Source organism: Somniosus microcephalus, chromosome 5 (genome assembly GCF_052327205.1).
Source record: "Somniosus microcephalus isolate GS21.2 chromosome 5, FLI_Smic_1.0, whole genome shotgun sequence".
NCBI lineage: Eukaryota > Metazoa > Chordata > Chondrichthyes > Squaliformes > Somniosidae > Somniosus > Somniosus microcephalus.
Genome location: NC_140991.1, coordinates 219,396,665 through 219,421,088, shown reverse-complemented (window position 1 = coordinate 219,421,088; position 24,424 = coordinate 219,396,665). Strand labels below are relative to the sequence as shown.

At 48.3% G+C, this 24,424-nt stretch overlaps 1 protein-coding gene across 5 annotated transcripts in view; it reads left to right on the top strand.

Annotated features, from left to right (window-relative positions):
• The window catches only part of adcy2b (adenylate cyclase 2b (brain)), a 779,528-nt gene that overhangs the window by 571,179 nt on the left and 183,925 nt on the right, over positions 1 to 24,424 (top strand). For all 5 annotated transcript variants that reach the window (XM_085988701.1, XM_085988702.1, XM_085988703.1 and 2 more), the window contains 2 exons: positions 19,072 to 19,141; positions 21,351 to 21,448. In XM_085988701.1, coding sequence (XP_085844827.1) covers positions 19,072 to 19,141; positions 21,351 to 21,448 — 168 coding nt within the window. The remainder of the gene's footprint in view (positions 1 to 19,071; positions 19,142 to 21,350; positions 21,449 to 24,424) is intronic.

Genomic DNA, 24,424 nt, shown 5'->3' with positions numbered 1-24,424 from the left:
CCTCTTTCGAAGCACTGGCGACCAGGATGTCATTGAGATACACAAAGAGAAACTTAAGATCCCGCAGCACTGAATCCATAAGGCGCTGGAACGCATGCGCTGCATTTATGAGTCCGAATGGCATTCGGAGGAATTCAAACAGTCCAAAAGGGGTAATGACCGCCGTCTTCTGGACGTCCTGGGGGTAGACGGGCACTTGATGGTACCCCCGGACGAGGTCAATTTTGGAAAAAAACGAATTGCCTGCCAAATGAGTGGAGAAATCTTGGACGTACGGTATTGGGTACCGGTCAGGAGTCGTGACCTCATTGAGGCGCCGATAATCGCCGCAGGGCCGCCAACTACCGTCGGGCTTAGGGACGATATGAAGCAGCGACGACCAGGGACTATCCGAGCGGCGAACGATTCCCAGTCGCTCCATGGTGCTGAACTCCGCCTTCGCGGCCTCAAATTTACTGGGCTCCAGCCATCGAGCCCGGGCATAAACCGGGGGGCCGGTCGTCGCAATGTGGTGTTCTACACCATGTTTAGCGATCACTGCCGAGAAGGTGGGTCGAGTGAGATCCAGAAATTCCCCAAGCAGGTGGGTGAAGTCGTCGGGCGCCGGCACGGTGCAGGAACCCGCGTGGGGCGTGCCTGAGCCCCGAAAACAGGAGATGGAGGCAAACGTGGCGGCATGAATCAGACGGCAATTACGTAAATCAACCAATAGGCCATTGGTACAGAAGAAATCAGCACCGAGGATTGCGTGTGCGATTTTGGTGGTTATAAACTCCCAGTGGAAAAGTTGCCCGCCGAAACACACCTGGATCCGCCGCTTCCCGAACGTACGAATAGCGCTGCCGTTGGTGGCCTGGAGTGGAGAACCGCGCCTCCCTGACCTGACGTCGAGGAGCGAAGCGGGAAGGATGCTGCACTGAGTGCCCGTGTCGCACAAAAACCGCCGGCCCGAAATGGAGTCGGTGATATACAATAATTTCCCGGAATCGCCAACTGCCATCGTAGACGCGAAACCGACCTCGGGGTCGTTCTTCCGTTCACGCAATCGGTGGTGCTGCTGCTTCCTCGGTGCAGTTGGCGCGAAACTGCATGGGTGTCGGCAACATCTGGCTTTTGGACCGAAACAGGCATGGTAGTAGCAGAGGCCGGTCGGTGGAGGCGCCAAGGTGGGATTCTTCGGGGCGGGACGCTTCGAGGTGGCACAGTACTGCTGCAATACCGCATAAATGGTGTCGGCTTCGGCTGCGAGCACTACACAGTCCGTAGCCTCCGACCTGGTGAGGGCTGCTTGCACCTGCTCGGGGAGCTGGCTCAGGAACAGTTCCCGAAACAGAAAACACTGCGGCTCAGACCCAATGAGCGTGAGCATCTGGCTCATCAACTCAGACGGCTTAGCGTCGCCTATCCCGGGCAGTGTGAGTAAACGTCGCGCGCGCTCCGCTTTCGTGAGGCCGAAAACCTGCATAAGTCGCGCCTTAAGCGTATCATACTTGTTATCCACGGGCGGGGTCTCCAGCAGACTGATAATCCGTGCAGCCGTCGAGCTGCCCAGTGCGGAGACCACGTAAAGATAACGGGTCTGACCCAGCACGATGTTCCGAAGCTGGAACTGAGCCTCTGCTTGGACGAACCAGGAGGCCGCCTGTTGTTCCCAAAATTGAGGGAGCTTCAAAGTCGCTGCATTAACATCCATCATTTTGTTCTGCGTGTCCTCCGCGAAAATCGTCCGCGAAGTCTCGGGGTCACCAATGTAGGAATCGTCAGATCCCTAACTGAAGCACTGAGGTCGAGTCAGTCCGATAATAAAACGAAGTTTAATAGAAGCTAGAGAACAAACAATTGCATGCAGGAGAAATAATCAACAGGTCTTTTCTGGTGCTGGTTTCACGAGGTTTGAGTTGGGAACCTCCCACTCTCTGACGTCATGACGTCATCACATTTCCCGCCGTTCGGGGCTTCACGTGACCAACGTGATGATGTCATCGCGCTGATTCTGGGGCTTATCCAGAACGGCTATTTACATACTGTAAACAAACATAGGCGCTGTAGCACTCTGTTAAAGGCATTTATACAGGAGTCTGTTGGTGGCTTTGCCACAATATGATACTTGCCTTCATTAGCCGAGGCATAGAATATAAGAGCAGGGAGGTTATGATGGAGTTGTACAAAACACTAGTTAGGCCACAGCTGGAATACTGTGTGCAGTTCTGGTCGCCACACTATAGGAAGGATGTGATTGCATTGGAGAGGGTGCAGAGGAGATTCACCAGGATGTTACCTGGGCTGGAGCATTTCAGCTATGAAGAGAGAATGGACAGGCTGGGTTGTTTTCCTTAGAGCAGAGAAGGCTGAGGGGGGACCTGATTGAGGTATACAAAATTATGAGGGGCATAGATAGGGTAGATAGAAAGGAACTTTTCCCTTTAGTAGAGGGGTCAGTAACCAGGGGGCATAGATTCAATGTAAGGGGCAGGAGGTTTAGAGGGGATTTGAGGCAAAACTTTTTCACCCAGAGGGTGGTTAGAATCTGGAACTCACTGCCTGAAAGGGTGGTAGAGGCAGGAACCCTCACAACATTCAAGAAGCATTTAGATGAGCACTTGAAATGCCATAGCATACAAACCAAGTGCTGGAAAATGGGATTAGAATACAGGGCTTGATGGCCACGTGGACACGATGGGCTGACGGGCCTCTTTCTGTGCTGTATAACTCTATGGCCTAGAAATTCAGTGGGCTGCGCCACCAGTTAGCGCCTAAAGAGGGCACTCAGTGGCTTTAGCGCCACTGGCCATGCCTCCCGCGATATTTAGCGGAACGCTAATGGCGGCGTTAGCCTGTAGCGCTGCGCCGCCACCGATGACGTCATCGGTGTGTGCAGCGCCCCGCTACCGCCCCGATCGCGATATTTGGTTGCGCCCCCCGCTGTAACGCCGGTCGCAAATCACGACCGGTTCACGGGGCCTACCTGTGGCAGTAGTGGCGCAAATTAAGGTGGCGGTGCGGGGAGGCCATTTTTTTCGGTGGCCGCCTGCCAGCACCTCCTCGCGCAGCCGTCCCCGGCCTCCTGATCCCCCCCCGGGCAGTGCCGGCTGTGTCCCGAGAGCCCGGCACTTCTCCTCGGTGCCGGGCTCTTTTGCCGGCACTCGCTGTTGTGTATGTACCTTTAAGGAAACAACTGGCCTTAGACTGCAGTACCGGCAGTGACCACCCCTGTATAAAAGGCCCTAGCAGGCTTCTGTAGTTTCAGTTTCAAGCTGCCTCTTGTTCAGTAAAGTACCTGTTAAACAGTTCTCCCAAAGTCCGTGTATTATTGAGGCGTGGACTTTACAGTGGCAACGAGTAAGTTCGAACTCACCTGCAGTGTGGCATCATCTCACGGGGATCTTGCCTGAAAGGAAGGTCCTGGAAGGTCGTAGTCTGAGCAACGGGCGTCGACCGAGGGCAACCGCCCAAAGAATCCATCGGTGTTTGGAGAATTGCGGGAGAGACTGTGGTTCCAGCGAATTGTGCTGGTAGCAGGTAGCGCGCTGACCCTTCCGGACTGCGGCGGGCTCAAGCTCGATCGAGCGGCTCTACAAATCGGGCCGCGCAGCGTCGCCGGGAAAAGAAAACGAGAGAGGGTGGAGCGCCCAGGGCGCGGTTGGTGCTCGAGAATAGGACAGCGGAGAGAAACTAAACGGGGGGAAGGAAAGCGAGACGCGCCGAAGCTGCGGGTCGCCGCCATTACCCCGTAGAACGCTAGGAGCAGCGTGGCAGTAAGGGGAAGAAGCAAAAGCGCGGGAGGCGCCATTTTATCCCATTGGGGAAGAAGCAAAAGTGCGGGAGGCGCCATTTTATTCCATTGGGGAAGAAGCAAAAGCGCGGGAGGCGCCATTTTAAATCGCCGAAGATGCCAAAAAGTGGCAGTATCACTGCTTTCGACAACGAGGTAGAAGACTGGACCACGTATGTGGAAAGAATTGAAGTGTACTGCAAGGCAAATGAGGTGGCTGATGGAAAGAGGGCGTCGGTATTATTAAATCTGATGGGTGCGAGTACGTACGGCCTATTGCGGAATTTAATTACCCCAGCTAAACCAATGGAGAAAAGTTTTGAGGAGATTGTTCATATCTTACAAGAACACCTAAGCCCTACACCACTGCTGATAGCAGAAAGATTCAAGTTCCATAAAAGAAACCAGCACAAAGATGAGAGCAATGCTGATTATCGTACGGAACTACGCAAGTTATCGAAGCACTGCCAGTTCGGAGCAGGACTGGCAGACACCTTATGGGATAAGTTTGTCTGCGGGCTCCAGTTTGAAGGAACCCAGAAACGACCACTTTCAAAAAAGGACCTGACGCTAGAACAGGCTTTCAGCGTGGCAGTATCCTACGAAGCAGCAGCACGGGGAGCTGCGGAAATACAACAGAAACCACAAGAATACAGCGCTAACGAAAAGGCGTATGGAGCCGAAAAGTGCTATCGCTGCGGCAGAACAACCCATGAGCAGAAGGACTGCTGGTTTAAAGACAAAATATGCAGGCAATGCGGGAAAATGGGACATATAGCAAGAGTCTGCAGGTCGGGAAAGAAGACCAACACGACAAGAACTACTAAGGAACAGTACAGGAAAGTAAAGAAACTGACAGATAGTAGTTCCGAAGATCAGGAGAGTGATAAGGACTCCGGGAGCAGGCGACTAAGTTGTTTAAAGTTACACAACGTGATCGCAAAAGAAGATCACCGAACCATTTGGGTCACCCTCACGATAGCAGGGTCCCCAGTGAAGATGGAATTGGACACAGGATCAGCCCTAACTGTCATGAATCGACGAGACTATGAGCGGCTATTCTCACACATACCCTTAAAGGACACGTCCATTGTATTGAAGACATACACGGGGCAAAAGGTCTACCCCAGAGGAAAAATAAGGGTGCCAGTTGAGTATAACGGAAAGGAAACACAGAAACTATACATGTATATACTACGAGATGGAGGACCACCATTATTGGGACGTGAATGGATCCGAAGACTACAATTGGATTGGCATTCCATTCTGGCACTAACTGTGACTGACAAAAAAGATGATGACGTCGCACCTGGACGTCTGTCACAAATTCTATCTGACGCGGAAGAGGTGTTCCAACCAGGACTTGGGACTCTAAAAGGAGTAAAGGCAACCATAAAGATTGAGGATAACGCAACCCCAAAATTTTTCAAGGCCAGACTGGTGCCATACGCGATACGCCCAGCTGTGGAAGCTGAACTGGAGAGTCTGGAGCGTTCGGGGGTGCTGTCTAAGGTGGACTGGAGCGAGTGGGCCATACCCATCGTTCCTGTAATGAAGAAAGCATTGAGCAGCACACCTGGGGAGCCAAGGAAGGTTCGCATCTGTGGGGACTTCAAGGTGACTGTGAACCCAGTCCTGCACACAGTACAGTATCCGCTTCCGCGGATAGAAGATATTTTCACCTCACTATCTGGAGGGAAACGTTTTACAAAGATTGACCTGGCTCAAGTGTATCTACAAATGGAGGTGGAAGAAGCATCTAGGAAATACCTCACGATAAACACTCACAAAGGCCTTTACCAGTACAATCGACTGGTATTTGGGGTAGCATCGGCCCCGGCTATGTGGCAGAGGGCAATGGAACAAGTCCTGCAAGGGATCCCGGGGACCCAGTGTTATTTGGACGACATCCTGGTTACGGGCAAAAATGACAATGAACACCTTGCCAACCTGGAACAGGTGCTCACGAGATTGCAGGAATATGGGCTACGAGCCAACCGTCCCAAATGCGAGTTCTTCAGGAGACAAATCTCGTAATGTGGCCACATGATTGATGAGGAAGGGTTGCATAAGTCGCCGGACAAGATTGAGGCTGTAGTCAAGGCTCCAGCACCAGAAAATCTGTCGCAACTGAGGTCGTTCCTCGGGTTGGTGAACTACTACCATAAGTTCTTGCTGAATTTATCTACAATTCTGCACCCACTGAACGCCCTCCTTCAAACTGGTGTAACATGGAAATGGAGTGATGAGTGTAAGCGTGCCTTTCAGGAATGTAAATGCCAAATCACTTCAAAAGAAGTATTGGCCCACTACAACCCAACACTACCGATTCGGTTGGCATGTGATTCGTCACCTTACGGCATTGGAGCGGTGCTGTCACACAAATTCTGTGACGGTTCAGTGAGGCCAATAGCCTTTGCATCGCGCTCGCTAACCTCAGCCGAGCGTAACCATGCCCAGATTGACAGGGAGGCCCTCAGCCTGGTGTGGGGGGTGAAGAAGTTCAATCACTATCTGCACGGGCAGAAATCCACCCTACTGACTGATCATCAACCCCTGGTCTCAATTTTTAACCCAAAGAAGGGCGTTTCGGTGATGACGGCGCAACGGCTGCAAAGATGGTCACTGTTTCTAGGGCCACATCAGTATGACATAGAGTACAAAGGTACGAAACAACATGGAAACGCTGATGGGCTGTCGCGCCTACCGTTGCCTACGGCAGAAGAAGCACCTGCAGTGGACCCTGTGGAGATATTCCATGCGACCATAGTCGAATGTTTGCCTGTTACAAACGCAAGTATTGAGAAGGAAACCCGAAATGACCCGACACTCTCTCGGGTCTATGATTTGACGGTGAAGGGATGGCCAGCATATGGCGAATCACTGTTACCAGCATTCTCGCCAAGGAGGGAACAGCTGTCAGTGTGCCGGGGAACCTTGATGTGTGGATCCCGAGTGGTAATTCCACCCAAGTTGAGAGATAGAGTACTCAATGAGCTTCACGAGGGTCATCTGGGAGGGGTAAAAATGAAGAGCCTAGCCAGGGCATTTGTGTGGTTGCCGGTAATCGATAAAGAAATCGAGGATATGACCAAGGGATGCACAGGATGCCAGAAGGTCCAAAACGCTCCACCACAGGCCCCGCTACATCCATGGGAGTGGCCCTCATCTCCATGGCAACGGGTACACATTGATTTTGCTGGTCCATTTATGGACTCAATGTTTCTAATCGCTGTGGACGCCCATTCGAAATGGCCAGAGGTCATTAAAATGTCCTCCACCACCACGGAGAAAACTATTGCAGTCCTAAGGACCATCTTCACCAGGAATGGGTTGCCAGAACAGATCTGTTCTGACAATGGCCCACAGTTTGTGTCTGAGGATTTCCGGAGGTTCCTGAAGAATAATGGGGTGAAACATTACACATCTGCCCCATATCATCCAGCCACAAATGGATTGGCTGAGAGGTTGGTTCAGACCTTTAAAAAGGCCATAAAGGCAATGTATAATGATGGCATACCACTGCAACACAAGGTGGATAACTTCCTGTTTGCTTACCGGAATGCGACGCATGCAGTAACCAACCAAACTCCAGCCGTACTGTTTTTCAACCGGAGACTACGATGTCGCTTGGATTTGCTCAAACCAAACATAAGACGAGATGTTGAGGATAAGCAGTTCCAGCACATAAATGAGAAGCCAACCAGGAGCTTCAAGATAGGGCAACCAGTCTTGGCCCGCGACTACCGAACAGAAAAATGGCAGCCAGGTATGATATGCACACAGCAGGGACCACTAATGTACACAGTGGACGTTGGAGAGAGCATCGTGAGACGCCATGCTGACCAGATTCTAGAGTCACAGGAACAAGCCAAACCTGTACCACAAGCATGTGCACCTGGTAATGAGCCCGAAGTACAGATTGCGTCTACCTCAGAAGCAGGGGTATTGGAAGCTGACGAACCAACCAATGACAATGAGCCAGAATTGACTCCACCGCTAGAACAGGATACTCGAGAAAGGCGCTATCCAGTCCGGATCAGGAAGCCTCCTCAAAGACTGAACTTATAAATGACTATTCCAATTGATGTATATATTACTGAGAAAATTGTAATTGTAATTAGTTATTATTTAGTTGTTAAATGAATGTTATGTACTGTTTATCTAAAAGGGGAGGAATTGTTGTGTACGTACCTTTAAGGGAATAACTGGTCTTAGACTGCAGTACCGGCAGTGACCACCCCTAAAAGGCCCTAGCAGGCTTCTGTAGTTTCAGTTTCAAGCTGCCTCTTGTTCAGTAAAGTACCTATTAAGCTGTTCTCCCGAAGTCCGTGTATTATTGAGGCGCGGACTTTACACTCGCGATCGGTCATCGCGCTGGTGCAGGCCCCTCCCCCTTAAGAAGGGGAGGAAGGCCTGCAGTACCACAGCGCGTCGTGCCACAGCGTGTGGCGCTGCGGCACATTGCGCTGCGATATTCAGTTTCAGCACCCCAAGAGGGACGCGGGGCGCCTCGAGCAGCACCCCGCGTCCCTCTTGGGGCACTCAAACTGAATTTCCGGCGGGCGGAAGCGGCTCCATTCGCAGTGGTAATTCCGGCGCCCAGGCGAGTTTGGGGCACCACCGAATTTCTAGGCCTATGACTCTATAAAGGGAGGCAAGGGCTGCTACGGGAAAGTTAAGTGCTTGTCATCCAAAGGAGCAGGAGTGCTTCCTCCTAGCCCACCAAGCTTACCTTCTACCCTGGCTATCATCGGACCCCCCGCCCTGCAATCAGACACCCTCCCCCCTGGGATCAGGTATCAGACCACCCCCCCCACCCCCAACTTGGATCGGCAACCACACCCCCCCAAGATGCGGTTCCCCCACCCACCCCCCACGCTACCACTAACCCAGCTGCAGACTCCCTACCTGCTTTTGATCTGCAGCCTGCTCTGGAGTGTTCCTCACCCGACAGGGAGCCAAGCCTATCAATCAGACTGGCCTCCGGGCGGGGAACCTGCTGGCAAGAAAAGACACACACATATACGCTGACTTCTGAGTTTTCGACCAAAACTTCTCCCACTCGCTCACAAAATTCGCCCCAGTAAATATCGGGGCCTGTGTTTCCCAGTAAAGCAATTTAAATTTCTTCCCAGGTACAATCTAATAGTGGAATATCTATGCTTACAGCCTGAGCATTAAAAACTGGATCATTTGTGGCACATTTTAGGCATGAATCTTTATATTGCAATGGTTAATGGGAAGGAGGTTAGCCCAGAGAAAACTTTTTGGATCAGTGCACTAGTTTTTTGTGACATAACTAATGACTGGGACAATCTGATTAAAATTTTTGTGAGTCAAGTGGAAACATAATTAGATGTTACATCCAATTTACAATATATTTTGCATTTCTTGTAATCCTTGGACCAACCCATGTATCTGCTTCACTGCTGTCCACTCTTTCTCCTTCATATAATATTGGGTACGGTGGCCTAGTGGTTATGTTACTGGACTAGTACGGAATCCCACCATGGCAGCTGGGGAATTTAAATTCAGTTAATTAAATCAATCAGGAATTTTTTTAAATGCTAGTATCAGTAATGGTGACCATCAAACTACAGGTATTGGATTGTAGTAAAAACCCATCTGGTTCACAAATGCCTGCTGTCCTTAACTAGTCAAGCCTATACGTGACTCCAGACCAACAGCAATGTGGTTGCCTCTTAACTGCCCTCTGAAATGATCTAACTGCCCCCTGAAATGGCCTAGCAAGCCACTCAGTTGTATCAAAACCATTATAAACCACCCGGCATCAACCTAGGCTCCAGCTTTGGACACGGCAATGGCACACACAGCCCAGTTGACCCTGCAAAGTCCTCCTCACTAACATCTGGGGCCTTGTGCCAAAATTGGGAAAGCTATTCCACAGACTAGTCAAGTCTGGCATAGTCATACTCACAGAATCATACCTTTCAGCCAATGTCCCAGACTCCTCCCACCGGCAGGACAGACCCACCCACCAGAGGTGGTGGCACAGTGGTATACAGTCAGGAGGAAGTGGCCCTGGGAGTCCTCAACATAGACTCTGACCCCATGAAGTCTCATGGCTTCAGGTCAAGTATGGGCAAGGAAACCTCCTGCTGATTACCACCTATCGCCCTCCCTCACCTGATGAATCAGCACTCCTCCATGTTGAACACCACTTGGAAGAAGCACAGAGGGTAACAAGGGCACAGAATTAACTCTGGCTGGGGGACTTCAATGGCTCGGTTCCCTGTACCCTCAAGTCCAAGTCATTAATGTATATCAAAAACAGCAGTGGCCCTAGTACTGAGCCTTAAGGAACTTCACTGTATACCTCCCTCCAATCTCCTGCTGATTACCACCTACTGTCCTCCCTCAGCTGATTAATCAGTGCTCCTCCATGTTGAACACCACTGAAGTCACCAAGGGCACAGAACGTACTCTGGGTGGCGGGTCTTCAATGTCCATCACCAAAAGTGGCTCAGTAGCACTACTATTGACCTAGCTGGCCAAGTCCTGAAGGACATAGCTGCCAGACTGGGCCTGTAGCAGGTGGTAAGTGGACCAGAACGAGGGGAAAAACCTACTTGACACACTGCAGCCACTGTGCACCGGTGGTGGAGGGAATGAATGTTTAAGGTGGTGGATGTGGTGCCAAACAAGTGCGCTGCTTTGTCCTGGATGGTGTCAAGCTTCTTGAGTGCTGTTGGAGCTGCACTCATCCAGGCAAATGGAGAGTATTCCAGCACACTCCTGACTTGTGCCTTGTAGATGGTGCAAAAGCTTTAGGAAGTCAGGAGGTGAGACACTTGCCGCAGAATACCAGCTTCTGACCTGCTCTTTTAGCCACAGTATTTATGTGGCTGGTCCAGTTAAGTTTCTGGTCAATGATGACCCCCAGAATGTTGATGGTGGGGGATTCAGCGATGGTAACACTGCTGAATGTCAAGGGATGGTTGTTAGATTCTCACTTGTTTGAGATAGTCATTGCCTGGCACTTGTGTGGCGCGAATGTTACTTAACACTTATCAGCCCAAGCCGTAAATGTCGTCCAGGTCTTGTTGCATGCGGGTGTGGACTGCTTCATTATTTGAGGAGTTGCGAATGGAACTGACCACAGTGCAATCATCAGCGAACATCCCCACTTCTGACCTTATGATGGAGGGAAAGTCATTGATGAAGCAGCTGAAGATAGTTAGGCCTACGATACTGCCCTGAGGAACTCCTGCAGCGATGTCCTGGGGCTGAAATGATTGGCCTCCAACAACCACAACTATCTTCCTTTGTGCTAGGTATGATTCCAGCCAGTGGAGAGTTTTCCCCCCGATTCCCATTGACTTCAATTTTACTAGGGCTCCTTGATGCCACACTCAGTCAAATGCTGCCTTGATGTCAAGGGCAGCGAACATCCCCACTTCTGACCTTATGATGGAGGGAAGGTCATTGATGAAGCAGCTGAAGATGGTTGGGCCTAGGACACTGCCCTGAGGAACTCCAGCAGTGATGTCCTGGGGCTAAGGTGATTGGCCTCCAACAACCACAACCATCTTCCTTTGACACCATGACACCAGCCAGTGGAGAGGTTTCCCCTGATTCCCATTGACTTCAATTTTACTAGGGCTCCTTGATGCCATACTTGGTTAAATGCTGCCTTGATGTCATGGGCAGTCACTCTCACCTCACCTTTGGAATTCAGCTCTTTTGTCCATGTTTGTACCAAAGCTGTAATGAGGTCTTGAGCCGAGTGGTCCTGGCAGAACCCAAACTGAGAATTGGTCAGAAGGTTGTTGGTGAGTAAGTGCCGCTTGATAGCACTGTGGACAACACCTTCCATCACTTTGCTGATGATTGAGAGTAGACTGATGGGGCGGTAATTGGCCGGATTGGATTTGTCCTGCTTTTTGTGGACAAGACATACCTGGGCAGCTTTCCACATTGTCGGGTAGATGCCTGTGTTGTAGCTGTACTGGAACACCTTGGCTAGAGGCACGGCTAGTTCTGGGGCACAAGTCTTCAGCACGACAACCGGGATGTTGTCGGAGCCCATAGACTTTGCTGTATCCAGTGCGCTCAGCCATTTCTTGATATCACGTGGAGTGAATCAAATTGGCTGAAGACTGGCTCCTGTGACGGTGGGGACCTCAGGAGGAGGCCGATATGGATCATCCACATGGCACTTCTGGCTGAAGAGGGTTGCAAATGCTTCAACCTTGTCTTTTGCATTTGCGTGCTGGGTTCTGCCATCATTGAAGATGGGCCTATTCATGGAGCCTCCTCCTCCCGTTAGTTTCATGACTGGATGTGGCAGGACTGTAGAGCTTTGATCTGATCCGTTGATTGTGGGATCGCTTAGCTCAGTCTATAGCATGCTGCTTCTGCTGTTTAGCATGTATGTAGTCCTATGTTGCAGCTTCCCCAGGTTGGCACCTCATTTTTAGGTGTGCCTGGTGTTGCTCCTGGCATGCTCTTCTACACTCCTTATTGAACTAGGGTTGGTCCCCTGGCTTGATGGAAATGGTAGAGTGAGGGATATGCTGGGCCATGAGGTTACAGATTGTAGTGGAATACAATGCTGCTGCTGCTGATGGCCCACAGCGCCTCATGGATGCCCAGTTTTAAGCAGCTAGATCTGCTCTGAATCTATCCCATTTAGCACCATGGTCGTGCCACACAACATGATGGAGGGTGTCCTCAGTGTGAAGACAGGATTTCGTCTCCACAAGGACTGTGCGGTGGTCACTCCTACCAATGCTGTCATGGACAGATGATTGGTGAGGACGAGGTCAAGTATGTTTTTCCTCCTGTTGGTTCTCTCACCACCTCTCAGGCCCAGTCTGGCAGCTATGTCCTTCAGGACTTGGCCAGCTCGGTCAGTAGTGGTGTTACCGAGCCACTTTTAGTGATGGACATTGGAGTCCCCCACCCAGAGTTAATTCTGTGCCCTTGTTACCCTCAGTGCTTCTTCCAAGTGGTGTTCAACATGGAGGAATACTGATTCATCAGCTGAGGGAGGGCGGTAGATGAGGTTTCCTTACCTATGTTTGACCTGAAGCCATGAGACTTCATGGGGTGCGGAGTCAATGTTGAGGACTCCCAGGGCCACTCCTTCCCGACTGTATGCCACTGTGCTGCCACCTCTGGTGGGTCTGTCCTGCTGTTGGAAAAGGACATACCCAGGGATGGTGATGGAGGAGTTTGGGTCATTGGCTGAAAGGTATGATTCTGTGAGTATGACTATGTCAGGCTGTTGCTTCACTAGACTGTGGGACAGCTCTTCCAATTTTGGCACAAGTCCCCAGATGTTAGTGAGGAGGACTTTGCAGGGTCGATTGGGCTGGGTGTGCCGATTTCATGTCTGAAGCTGGTGCCGAGGTCGATGCTGGGTGGTCATAGAGTCATAGAGTTATACAGCACAGAAAGAGGCCCTTTGGCCCATCGTGTCTGCGCCGACCATCAATCCCTGTCCAGTCTAATACCATTTTCCAGCATTTGGTCCATAGCCTTGTATGCTATGGCGTTTCAAGTGCTCATCTAAATGCTTCTTCAATGTTGTGAGGGTTCCTGCCTCTACCACCCTTTCAGGCAGTGAGTTCCAGATTCCAACCACCCGTTGGGTGAAAAAGTTTTCCTCAAATCCCCTCTAAATCTCCTGCCCCTTACCTTGAACCTATGCCCCCTGATTATTGACCCCTCTACTAAGGGGAAAAGTTCCTTTCTATCTACCCTATCTATGCCCCTCATAATTTTGTACACCTCAATGACGTCCCCCCTCAGCCTTCTCTGCTCTAAGGAAAACAACCCCAGCCTGCCCAGTCTCTCTTCATAGCTGAAGCGCTGCAGCCCAGGTAACTTCCTGGTGAACCTCCTCTGCACCCCCTCCAATGCAATCACATCCCTCCTATAGTGTGACGACCAGAACTGCATACAGTATTCCAGCTGTGGCCTAACTAGCGTTTTGTACAGCTGCATCATAACCTCCCTGCTCTTATATTCTATGCCTCAGCTAATGAAGGCAAGTATCCCATATGCCTTTTTAACCACCTTATCTACCTATCCTGCTGCCTTCAGGGATCTATGTACATGCACACCAAGGTCCCTCTGATCCTCTGTCTTTCCTAGGGTCCTACCATTCATTGTGTATTCCCTTGCCTTGTTAGTCCATCCAAAATGCATCACCTCACACTTTTCAGGGTTAAATTCCATTTGCCAATGTTCTGCCCATCTGACCAACCCGTCTATATCGTCCTGTAGCCTGAGGCTTTCCTCCTCGCTATTTACTACCCCACCAATGTTTGTGTCATCTGCGAACATTACAAACAGCAAAGGACCCAGCACCGATCCCTGCGGTACACCACTGAACACAGGCTTCCAGTCACAAAAACAACCTTCGACCATCACCCTCTGCTTTCTGCCACTAAGCCAATTTTGGATCCAATGTGCCAAGTTGCCCTGGATCCCATGGGCTCTTACCTTCTTGACCAGTCTCCCATGCGGGACTTTGTCAAAAGCCTTACTGAAGTCCATGTAGACCACATCAACTGCACTACCCTCATCCACACATCTAGTCACCCCCTCGAAAAATTCAATCAAATTGGTCAGACATGATCTCCCCCTGACAAAGCCATGCTGACTATCCTTGATTAATCCTTGCCTCTCCAAGTGGAGACTAATTCTGTCCTTCAGAATGTTTTCCAATAATTTCCCTACCACTGATGTTAGGCTCACTGGCCTGTAATTCCTTGGTTTATCCCTACTACCCTTCTTGAATAATGCTACAACGTTAGCTGTTCTCCAGTCCATCCGGTTTTATTCTTCTTATTGCTTTTCGTAGCAGTTTGTTACAGCTGAGTGGCTTGCTAGGCCATTGCAGAGGGCAGTTAAGAGTCAACCACATTGCTGTGGGTCTGGAGTTACAAATAGGCCAAACCAGGTCAGGACCACAGATTTGCTTCCCTAAAGGACATTTGTGACCCAGATGGGTTTTTACGACAATCTGATAGTTTCATGGTCACCATAACTGATACTAGCTTTTTATTCCAGACTTATTTAATTAACTGAAGTTAAATTCCCCAGTTGCCGTGATGCGATTGTGAACGCACGTCTTCATATCATTCGTCCAGGCCTTCGGATTACTAGTCCAGTAATATAACCACTATTCTATCTTAGTTAACAGTCTCTTATGTGAGACTTTATCAAATGCCTTCTGGAAGTCCTTATAAATAACATCCATAGACATTCCCCTGTCCACTTTAGTCACCTCCTCACAACTTCAATCAGGTTTGTCAGGCATGACCTACCTTTCACAAATCCACGCTGGCTCTCTGATCAGCTGAAAATACTCGAGGTGTTCAGTCACCCTGTCCTTAATTATAGACTCTAGTCATTTCTCAACAATAGATGTTAGGCTAACTGGTCCATAATTCCCTTCTTTCCCTCTCTTGTCATTCATAAATTCATGCACAATTTTCCAATCTAAAAGAACAGTTCCTGAATCGAGAGAACTTTGGGAGATTATAGTTAGGGGCATCTGCAATGTGCTCACCTACTTTCTGTAAAACCTTGGGATGGAAACCATCTGGTCCTGGGGATTTGTCACTCTTTAGTGCCATTATTTTCATAATTACTGTTATTTTACTTACGTTAATTTTATTGAGTTCCTGTCCCTGATTTATATTAGTTTCCTTGGGATTTCTGGCATGCTATTCTCTTCCTCTACTGTAAATACTAATGCAAAGTAATTATTCAACAAGTCCACCATTTGCTTATTATCACTGACAATATCACCGCTTTCAGTTTTCAGGTGGCCAGCATTGCTCCTGACTACCCTCTTTTTCCTAATATAATTGTAAAAAAAATGTGTGTTAATTTTGACATCTCTTGCAAGTTTATTTTCATACACCCTTTTTGTAGCTTTTACCGTCTGTTTTGTGACCCTTTGCTGTTCTTTGTATTTTTCCCATTCACCAGGATCTGTGCTATTTTTTGCATTTTTGTATGTTTTTTCCTTTAGTTCTATGCTGTCCCTCACCTCGTTAGTCATCCTTGGCTGGGTTTTTTTTGGCAAGTAGAGCTCTTGCCCCTCAGGGGTATAAACTGGTTCTGTATCACATTAAATTATTTTTTGAACATCTCCCACTGATCTTCTGTCATTTTACCCATTAACAGATTTGCCCAGTTTACTGCGGATGGTCTCTGTCTCATCCCGTTGAAGTCGGCCTTACCCAAATCTAGAATCTTAGTAGCTGTTTACCGTTTCTCCCTTTCAAATGCTACGTTGAACTCGATCATGTTATGATCGCTATTGGATAAAGGTTCACGCGCGGTTAGGCTGTTAACTAAATCTGGCTCATTACTCATTACTAAATCTAATATGGCATGCCCCCTTGTTGCCTCTAGGACATATTGTTGTAGAAAACAATCCCAGACACACTCAAGAAATTCACTACCATGGGAGTACCTTCACCACACAGACTGCAGCGGTTCAATAAGGCAGCTCACCACCACCTTCTCAAGGGTAATTAAGGATGGGCAATAAATGTTGGCCTTGCTAGCGATGCCTACATCCCAGGAACGATTTTTTTTTAAATAACCTGGGCAGCATTTTCTAAGGCCCTGCGCCACCAGTATGACGTTGCACGCAACGGGTGGATTATCAGAAAATATTGGGTACACTGTCAGCTATTTTCCATTCGTTGACATTAATGGCCAGAAAATCTCAGACAACACCCCAATGATTTTCCAATTAGCCTCCTGCTGTGTGCAAAATTCCACCGGTGGTGTTGGACCACAGAAAATTCTGCCTGTGGTGTTCTGAGTCTGAATTAAATCAGTCTTCTAATTTCCATTGATTTGCAACTCATTAGACCTCATGTATTTCACACATTGCATATTTCACTTGCTAAACTAGATGCCAAGTTCCCCTCCAAGTCACACCATCCTGATTTGGAAATATATCGCCGTTCCTTCATCGTTGCTAGGTCAAAATCCTGGAACTCCCTCCCTAACAGCACTGTGGGAGTACCTTCACCACACGGACTGCAGCGGTTCAAGAAGGGGGCTCACCGCCACCTTTTGAATGGCAATTAGGGATGGGCAATAAATGCTGGTCTTGCCACCAATGCCCACATCCCAGGAATGAATATAAAAAAGCACATCTTCAATTCTATTTGTCTATCTTTCCTTCTCCTTTACAATTGCCTGCATATCTCTTCTCCACTTCTGTTGCTTCTGCCTGTCTGTCTCCTCCTGCTCTTCTGTCAGCATGTTTCTCCATTTCAGTTTGATTCTTTCCTTTCTTTAACTCTGCCTCCCTTCTCTACTTCTATAGGGGTGATTTTAACTGGCTGTTTAAATCACCTATGGGACTCACCTAGCAACGTCCCACACCGATCCCACAGGTTCTGATTTTAGCCTGCTCTTCTGAGCAGGCGAGAGCTTCAGTGGCCTCCTTTATGCAACAGTGCACTGCAAACTGCGAGATGTTGCAAATATCTCGAGCTCCAGCCTGGAATGAGCCAGACGCATAAAATTTCATACCCGCAGTCACCTTCACAGCCACTGGCAATGCGGTCCTTGCCCTGCTCTGAGGTTGGAGTTGTGGCTGCAGTAGGTGGCAGATTTCAGTGACTGCCTCCTTAGTGAATTGCAGACATCTTAAACATTGGTTGTCGCTGAGGTTCAGGTGGGAGAATTGCTACCTGAAGACCCTGGGTGGATATGGCCTCCTGCTGAGGGCCCTTCTCCCCCTCCTCCTCCTCTCTCTTCCAGCAGCTTGTCCTGCTCTGTGTGGCCTCTGCTCATTCTCCCAGTCATGCTCGATTCCAAAAGGAAGCTGTACTAGTGCATGTCTGGTTTGTGCAGAAGCCTTGAAGCCAGCAAAAAGTACTTCAGCACCTGCCACACCACTCCCTGTACACTTTTGAAACTTGAAACAACTATAGACAGCACCAAAAACGTGTAAAATTGTAGCAACAGCCAGAAAAAATAAAACAGCAACTAACCTGTAAGTAGTTGATGATCCCTTTAAATCACACTTTTGGTGGGGGTCCTTCCTGCTGCTTAACATGTGTTCAGCTGTGCAAGCTTAAGAGAGGGTGTTGGCTGGAGCGTGGAGCTCCAAAATGGCAGAGCTGGTGTCAAATCAGCGTTGCAGGCCAATTGATATCATGATCTGCCGGTTCTGCATACTTCCAGTGGACATTAAGTGCACACGTGCTAACCCCTTTACCAAGATGGTGCACTTTGCATCAGAAGTGCACACGTGTGCCATTTTGGAACCCTAAGGACACTTGTATCACCCAATAACAGTGCTACTGAGCTCATTTTTGCCCCCTATGTATTTTTGTCTGACATTTCTTATGGGTCCTGGAGGAGCAGGGACTTTAATCTCTTCCTCAATGCAATCAAAGCACAGTCTCCTTCACTTCTCTCTCTCTGCTCTCTTTTCTCCTTTTTCACTTGTTTCTTACTCTTCTGTTTTTGACTCTCTCCCCTGTTTGTTTCTGCAATTGCAGTCAAGGAGAGACACCAGTAAGAGCATCCACGTCAGCAGGTGTGTTAGACGGAGTAGCATAAGATAGGGACTTGGATAGGTAGCTAGAAGTAGCAGCACTCAAACTCAATTTAGAGACAGCAGCATCTGGTGAAGACTTAGGCAGGTGCATAGAAGAATCAGGACTCAGGTGAGTAGGTAAGTTAGAGGCAATGGCATCAGGACTCAGGCAGGTAAAAGAGGGGGCATCAGAACTCTGGCATGTGGGTGACGGTGTCCAATCTCCAGCCCACGAACCAACTCCAGCCAGTTTCCCATTTTTATCCATCTTGCAGAGCTCTGCCTTTTAACAGATTCCTCCTGCACAGGTGACTCAACTGGAGTGGAGAGCACCACCGCTGGAAACAATAGTTGCATGTCAGCCTGCTGTGCTCCTGCTAATTAAGCAGCAATGCTGATACTAGTTTTTTGTTAAATTTCTAAAATCTACCAGTAAATCGGTTGTTTCTGTCAGTTGGTTTTCAGGAGGGAGCACTTTTCATTAACAGTGCTCGTTGCACTTACCAGTGGCCTGGTGAGAGGGATGTGTTGAAAGTCAGAGCTCCATGCACCAGATAATATGAATAAGTGGCCTGGGGTTAGACATTGCCAGTTTACTACATTAGTGTTCTTGGTTTGGATCAGATTATGCATTTATCTGGAATCAATCCCAGATCACAACGTTTACTCTTTAAAAAAAAAATCTGTAGCATTTGTTTGAGAATTAACAGAATAGTTTATAGAAAATGTGTTTGTTTTATAGACAATGGCTAAAATCTGATGACATTCAAAGAATTTCCCTTTTCTTTCATAATCAAGAATTAGAGAAAGAGGTAAGTGTCATTATTATTCAAATATTGATGTTATAGTGAAGATATTGGGGGTTAAATTTAATAACCCCCAAAAACGGGCGTGGGGATCGCGGCATGCGATTAAACTGTACCCATTCATTGTGTTGCAGGCAGCACGGTAAATTCGTGCTGCCTGCTGTTTTAAATGATTGCTGCGTGCAGCCTGCGCTACCCGCGCTGTTTATTGGCTGCATACATCAGCAGGGGGCCCTATATTGCAAATGGTTAGCGCTACTTAAAGCCAACCTGCAACTCTTAAAGGGACGGTGCATTATGGCTGCAAGAACTGGTGGGAGTCCTTTGTGAACTGAATCTGGGCAGTAATATATTGAAGAGTGACTGAACATGCGAGACAGCATGCACCAAGGTTTTCTAATAATGTACTGGAGGACTTGGTGCAAGACGTGGAGAGAAGGAGGGACATCCTGTATCCACAGGGGGGCAGGAGGCCCTTGAGACATATGCTCAGGAAACAGTGGGAAGAGCAGCAGAGGTCAATGCCAAGAGAGTTGCTCCAAGAATATGGATGCTGTACAGGAAGAAGTTTAATGATCTGACACAAGTTGTCAAGGTGAGTGAGTTCAATCTTCAAATGGCGTATCCTACCAACTGCACCACTATCCACATCCACTGCTCAATTCACTAAACCCCCATCACCCACCTACCAATAATCTCTATCAAGCAGTACTCAACCCTTCAATTCCTGTGGTTTAACTCACCCTCACACACAACTCACAGCTTACACACACTGGCAGCTTTTCAACCATGACAACTACAGGCAATGCTGTCCTTGCTCTGCCTTGAGGCTGCAGTTGCTGCTGCAGCAGTTGACAGATTTCAGTCATGACCTTTTTAGTGAAGTGAAGACATCTCATGCACTGGTCGTCGCTGAAGTTGAGGTAAGAGAATTGCTCCCTGAAGACCCTCCATGGCTATTGTCTCCTGCTGAGTGCCCTTCTCCCCCTCCTCCTGCTCCTCCCTCTTCTAGCAGCTTGTCCTGCTCTCTGAGGCCTCTCTTTATTCTCCCAGTTATGTTCAGTTCCCAGAGGAAGCCTTACCAGACCACCCATGCCTGGAAGCAACTTCTTTCAGCACAATATTTTATCTAACAAAAAAAGTACTACAAGACTAACCAGACCACTCCCTGTAGAGTATTCAAACTTTAGTCAAGTAGGAAACTTCCAAAAATACATACAATTGCACCAGCAGCCAGAAGAAATAATCCAGCAACTAATCTATAAGTACTTCATGATTCATTTTCCCACTAACGGGTAGCATTCTGGAGGTCCTGCGTAGGCTGCTCACAGACTTTTCAAATAAACAACCATGCATGTGTGAGAAATTGAATGGGCCATGCAGGCAGTTAAAGGGCCCATGCAGCAAAAAAAAAATTACAGGGAACATTGTTCATGATCCCTTTAAATAGCACACTGGTGGGGGATCCTTCATTCTGCGAGGTTAAGCTAGGGCATTGGCTGGAGTGTGGAGTTGGAAAAAGGCAGCGGTGGCTTCAAATCAGTATTGCACACTGATTTGCATCATCATCTCGCTGCTCTGCATGCTGTTGGTGGTCGTTAGGCGTGCACACAAACCCCTTTACCAAGATGGCCTCCTGCACACCTCTCATCGGAAGAGTGCACCTGCATCTTGGACCCCATTTTCGAGTCTTAGTTGGCCACATAGCGCCTAACAAACAGGTGACATACGGCCCAATTTAGCCCCTAAAGCATTAAGCTTAAGCACTTTTATGACATTATTATATTACAGATTACCATTTAAAGCTGGTACCTGCATGGTACCATGAAATTTGCAATGCTAAATTATGCTGCCATATATGCATTATTCTGTGGCAATATGATATTCTATGCATACATACTTAAATATATGTGAAAAGGTTCTCTTATGGGCATCTGCATGCCAGTTTATTTAATGGTAGAAAAAAGCTGACAGAACTCTTCGCCAGCATTAAAAATGTTCCAAAATGGACCAACTATGACTACTTGGGAACATTTTACAAATTGTTTTATAGGGAGACTATTTACTCCAGATTCACCTTGCTAAGGCCTCCTCATGAATTTTGGGGCTATTGTTTTACTGTCTGTACTTAGAAAAATATCAGTTTACAGTAATGTGTAGTTTTTTTTTACATTAGATCATTTATTAATTAATATTTTTGTATTAACTCCTGTAGTACCGAGCAACTACACTTCCAGCCTTCAAGTACTATGTCACCTGTGCTTGCCTCATATTTTTCTGTATCTTCATCGTTCAGATTCTGGTGTTGCCAAAGTAAGTACGTGTACACAATTCACTTCTGTGAATGTATTAATGTCCTTGAAATACTAGGGGCAATTTCCCTGTGCTTTGCACCCAGAAGATGCTTATTCTCTGCCTCTTTGCATTTCTCCAAGACTTCAAGGGCTTCCCCCAAGAAGTGGAGAGAGTACCTGTATCTACAGTAGGCACAGGCTAAGGACTGTCATGGTAATGAGACAGGAGGGGCGTTCTTGGCTCTCCTGCTTCATTTTCCTCTCCAACACTGAAAGGGGGCCATTTTGAAAGGCGCCTAGTAGAAATAAGCCTTAGGCCCTGCGCCTGGCCACTCTCCAATCGATGATCGCGGAGGGACAGGCACCAAAGACAACAGGGCCCAAGCTAAGTCTTTTTTTTATCTTCAAGGAACAGGAATAAATACTGAAGGCCTTCTGGCTGCTGTTTTTAGATAGCATCCAGAAGGACAGGACTCCAGTGGTCATTCCCACTGCTGCAGCGTTTCCAACCGCCGAGCTTTTATGGTGTCTGCACCTGAATCACATGAAAATGAATGCCATAGACCTTTACACTCGGATGCAGCCCAGAAACAAACTACTCCCCCAATAAATCTGGTGCAACTGGTTCCAGTGCATCATTTAGGTGCTATCTTTCTTAAGGGACAGGCTGGTAATGTCAAGCATGGTAATTAGTTTTGCTTTTTGAATAAAACATGATTTTGCTGCTTCAGGGCTTGGATCCGAATGCTGGTCATCTGTTACACCTAGTAATGGAGGCTGTGCTCAGTACTGTGCCACACCCTACCCTTTTTTGATTATGGCTTATTTGGAAACAGATGAGGGGAAGCAACCACAAGCCCCTAGATAGCTATTCACCTCGGCCTCTTTTAGGCCACTAACCAATGCTACCGAGTAGGAATCCTCCCCCACTTGCTGAGCATATCCCTACTCCCTGCCACTTGGAATAAAAAGACAAGCTTCACAGTCAAACCAGTACCCTCCTCTTGCTCATTTTTATTCTTTTACTCCATTTCCCTCCTGGCAGTCGGCCAGATTGAGAGGCTGGCTGGCTGCCGGGCGGGAAGCCAGCATTAGAAGACTGCAGTGGGGACCACCGGGGACAGTCCCTGGTAATCAGAAAAGGCCGAGGCATGGTGGAGGGCTTAGAACGCGGCAGCAAGGAGAGAGGAATGGCTGGGAGGAAAGCGCGGGATCGTGGGTTTGGAGCGGGGGGTGTCGGCAGATCGTAGGGGCAACTGGGGTCAGCCTATTGCGGCAGAAGATTTGCTTCAGGGGCCAAGGGGAAGGACTTCTGCTCCTCCTGGCCCGCAAGCAGTGCTCTAAAAAGCACTTACTTGCTTGATCCGGCTATTTCCGCCTCCCTTTAGCTGCCAGGTTTCCCAAGCCCTGGGAAACCTGGCCGGTCAGCGTTAACATCAAATGGCTGCCAAAACCTAGGAAGGGAGCCTCATTAACATATTATAATCACGAACCCATCGCTCCAGAGCAGGGTACTCGTGGTTAAACCAGAAGTAGGCGCGTTCGCAGCGGGTTGGGGTCAGGTGTCACATATTTGACAATTTAACCTCCGACCCCTCTCCCGCCGGTCGTGTGGGGTTAAAATTACCCCCATTTACTTAAGAACTTATTGGCCCAAATATTCCGATCCCTACGGGTGGGTACGCGCTGTGTACCCACCCGTAGGGACATCGGAAATGCTAAAAACCGGCATTTCCGATCTGTCAAGAATCCTCTTGACAGATCGTCCGGCTGCCCTGGAGAAGGGCCTCTGCGGGCGGATAGTTCCGCTTTTTGGAGACCCTCCGCCCTTACAATTCTTATGCCTGGTACTTTTGCGAGGATAAGAGTTGAAAAAAGTTTTTTTTTAAATTTTCACTGATTTATCATTTAAAAATACTTTTTAAAAAAGGTAAGTTCATTTTTAGCCCCATAAAAAACTTTCATTATTTTTTTCAAAAAATTAAAATTTTGTTTAAAATACTTAATTTATTGTAATTTCAAATCATTTTAAAAATGTGATTTTTAAATTAAAAAAAAAAAAGTTTTACTATGTTTTTTCATTGATCTCCATTCATATATTTGACAGGTCTTCCTGTCAAATGTATAAAGGGAGATTCCCTTCTATGATTGGCTCCCCATGGCCCACCTGATCCCAGGGATGCTGCGAACTACATGCGCCCCTGGGATATGTGGGCCCTGCGCACTTCAAGTTTGGTGAGGCCCAGGAGCGGAAGCATGTGCGTTCCGGGAGCCCTCAAGCAAGGGCGCAGATTTTTCCAGGTCGCAGCCCTCCGCCCGCGGGCCATTATTCTTCATCAGGAGGTGTCCAGATAAAATCCTTCCCCATTACCTGTGAAAAAACCCAAATCCTTTCCAGTCTCTCATGAGGCTTTAACTCTTTAATGGCGCTGGTACCTTAAAAAGTCAGGAGATGCTCCGGCTTCTTCCTGTCTTCGTAGCTGCAACCCATACTATGCCCCCACTAAGATCAATGATAAGGATTGAGCATTCTTCAAAGGGATGTGTGCATCATCCCAGCATCATCCCCTCTCAAACAGATACACCACTGTTGGGGGGGATGGCTTATCAGAGGAAAGCAGCAGCTGCCAACTTCCTGGCACCAGGGGTGGCTCTGCTGCACAGGACGGGAGGAAAAAGAGGGGTAGAGCTGTAGTAATAGGGGATTCTATTGTAAGGGGAATAGATAGGCATTTCTGCGGCCGCAAACAAGACTCCAGGATGGTGTGTTGCCTCCCTGGTGCAAGGGTCAAGGATGTCTCAGAGCGGCTGCAGAACATCTTGGAAGGGGAGGGTGAACAGCCAGTTGTCGTGGTGCATATAGGTACCAACGATATAGTTAAAAACAGGGATGAGGTTCTAAAAGCTGAATATAGGTTGTAGTGGCGCTTCTTAGTTTCCAAACAGGCAGGCCACTGGGCTGTGGGGCTTTTAACATCGAGTAGACGCGTGTCGA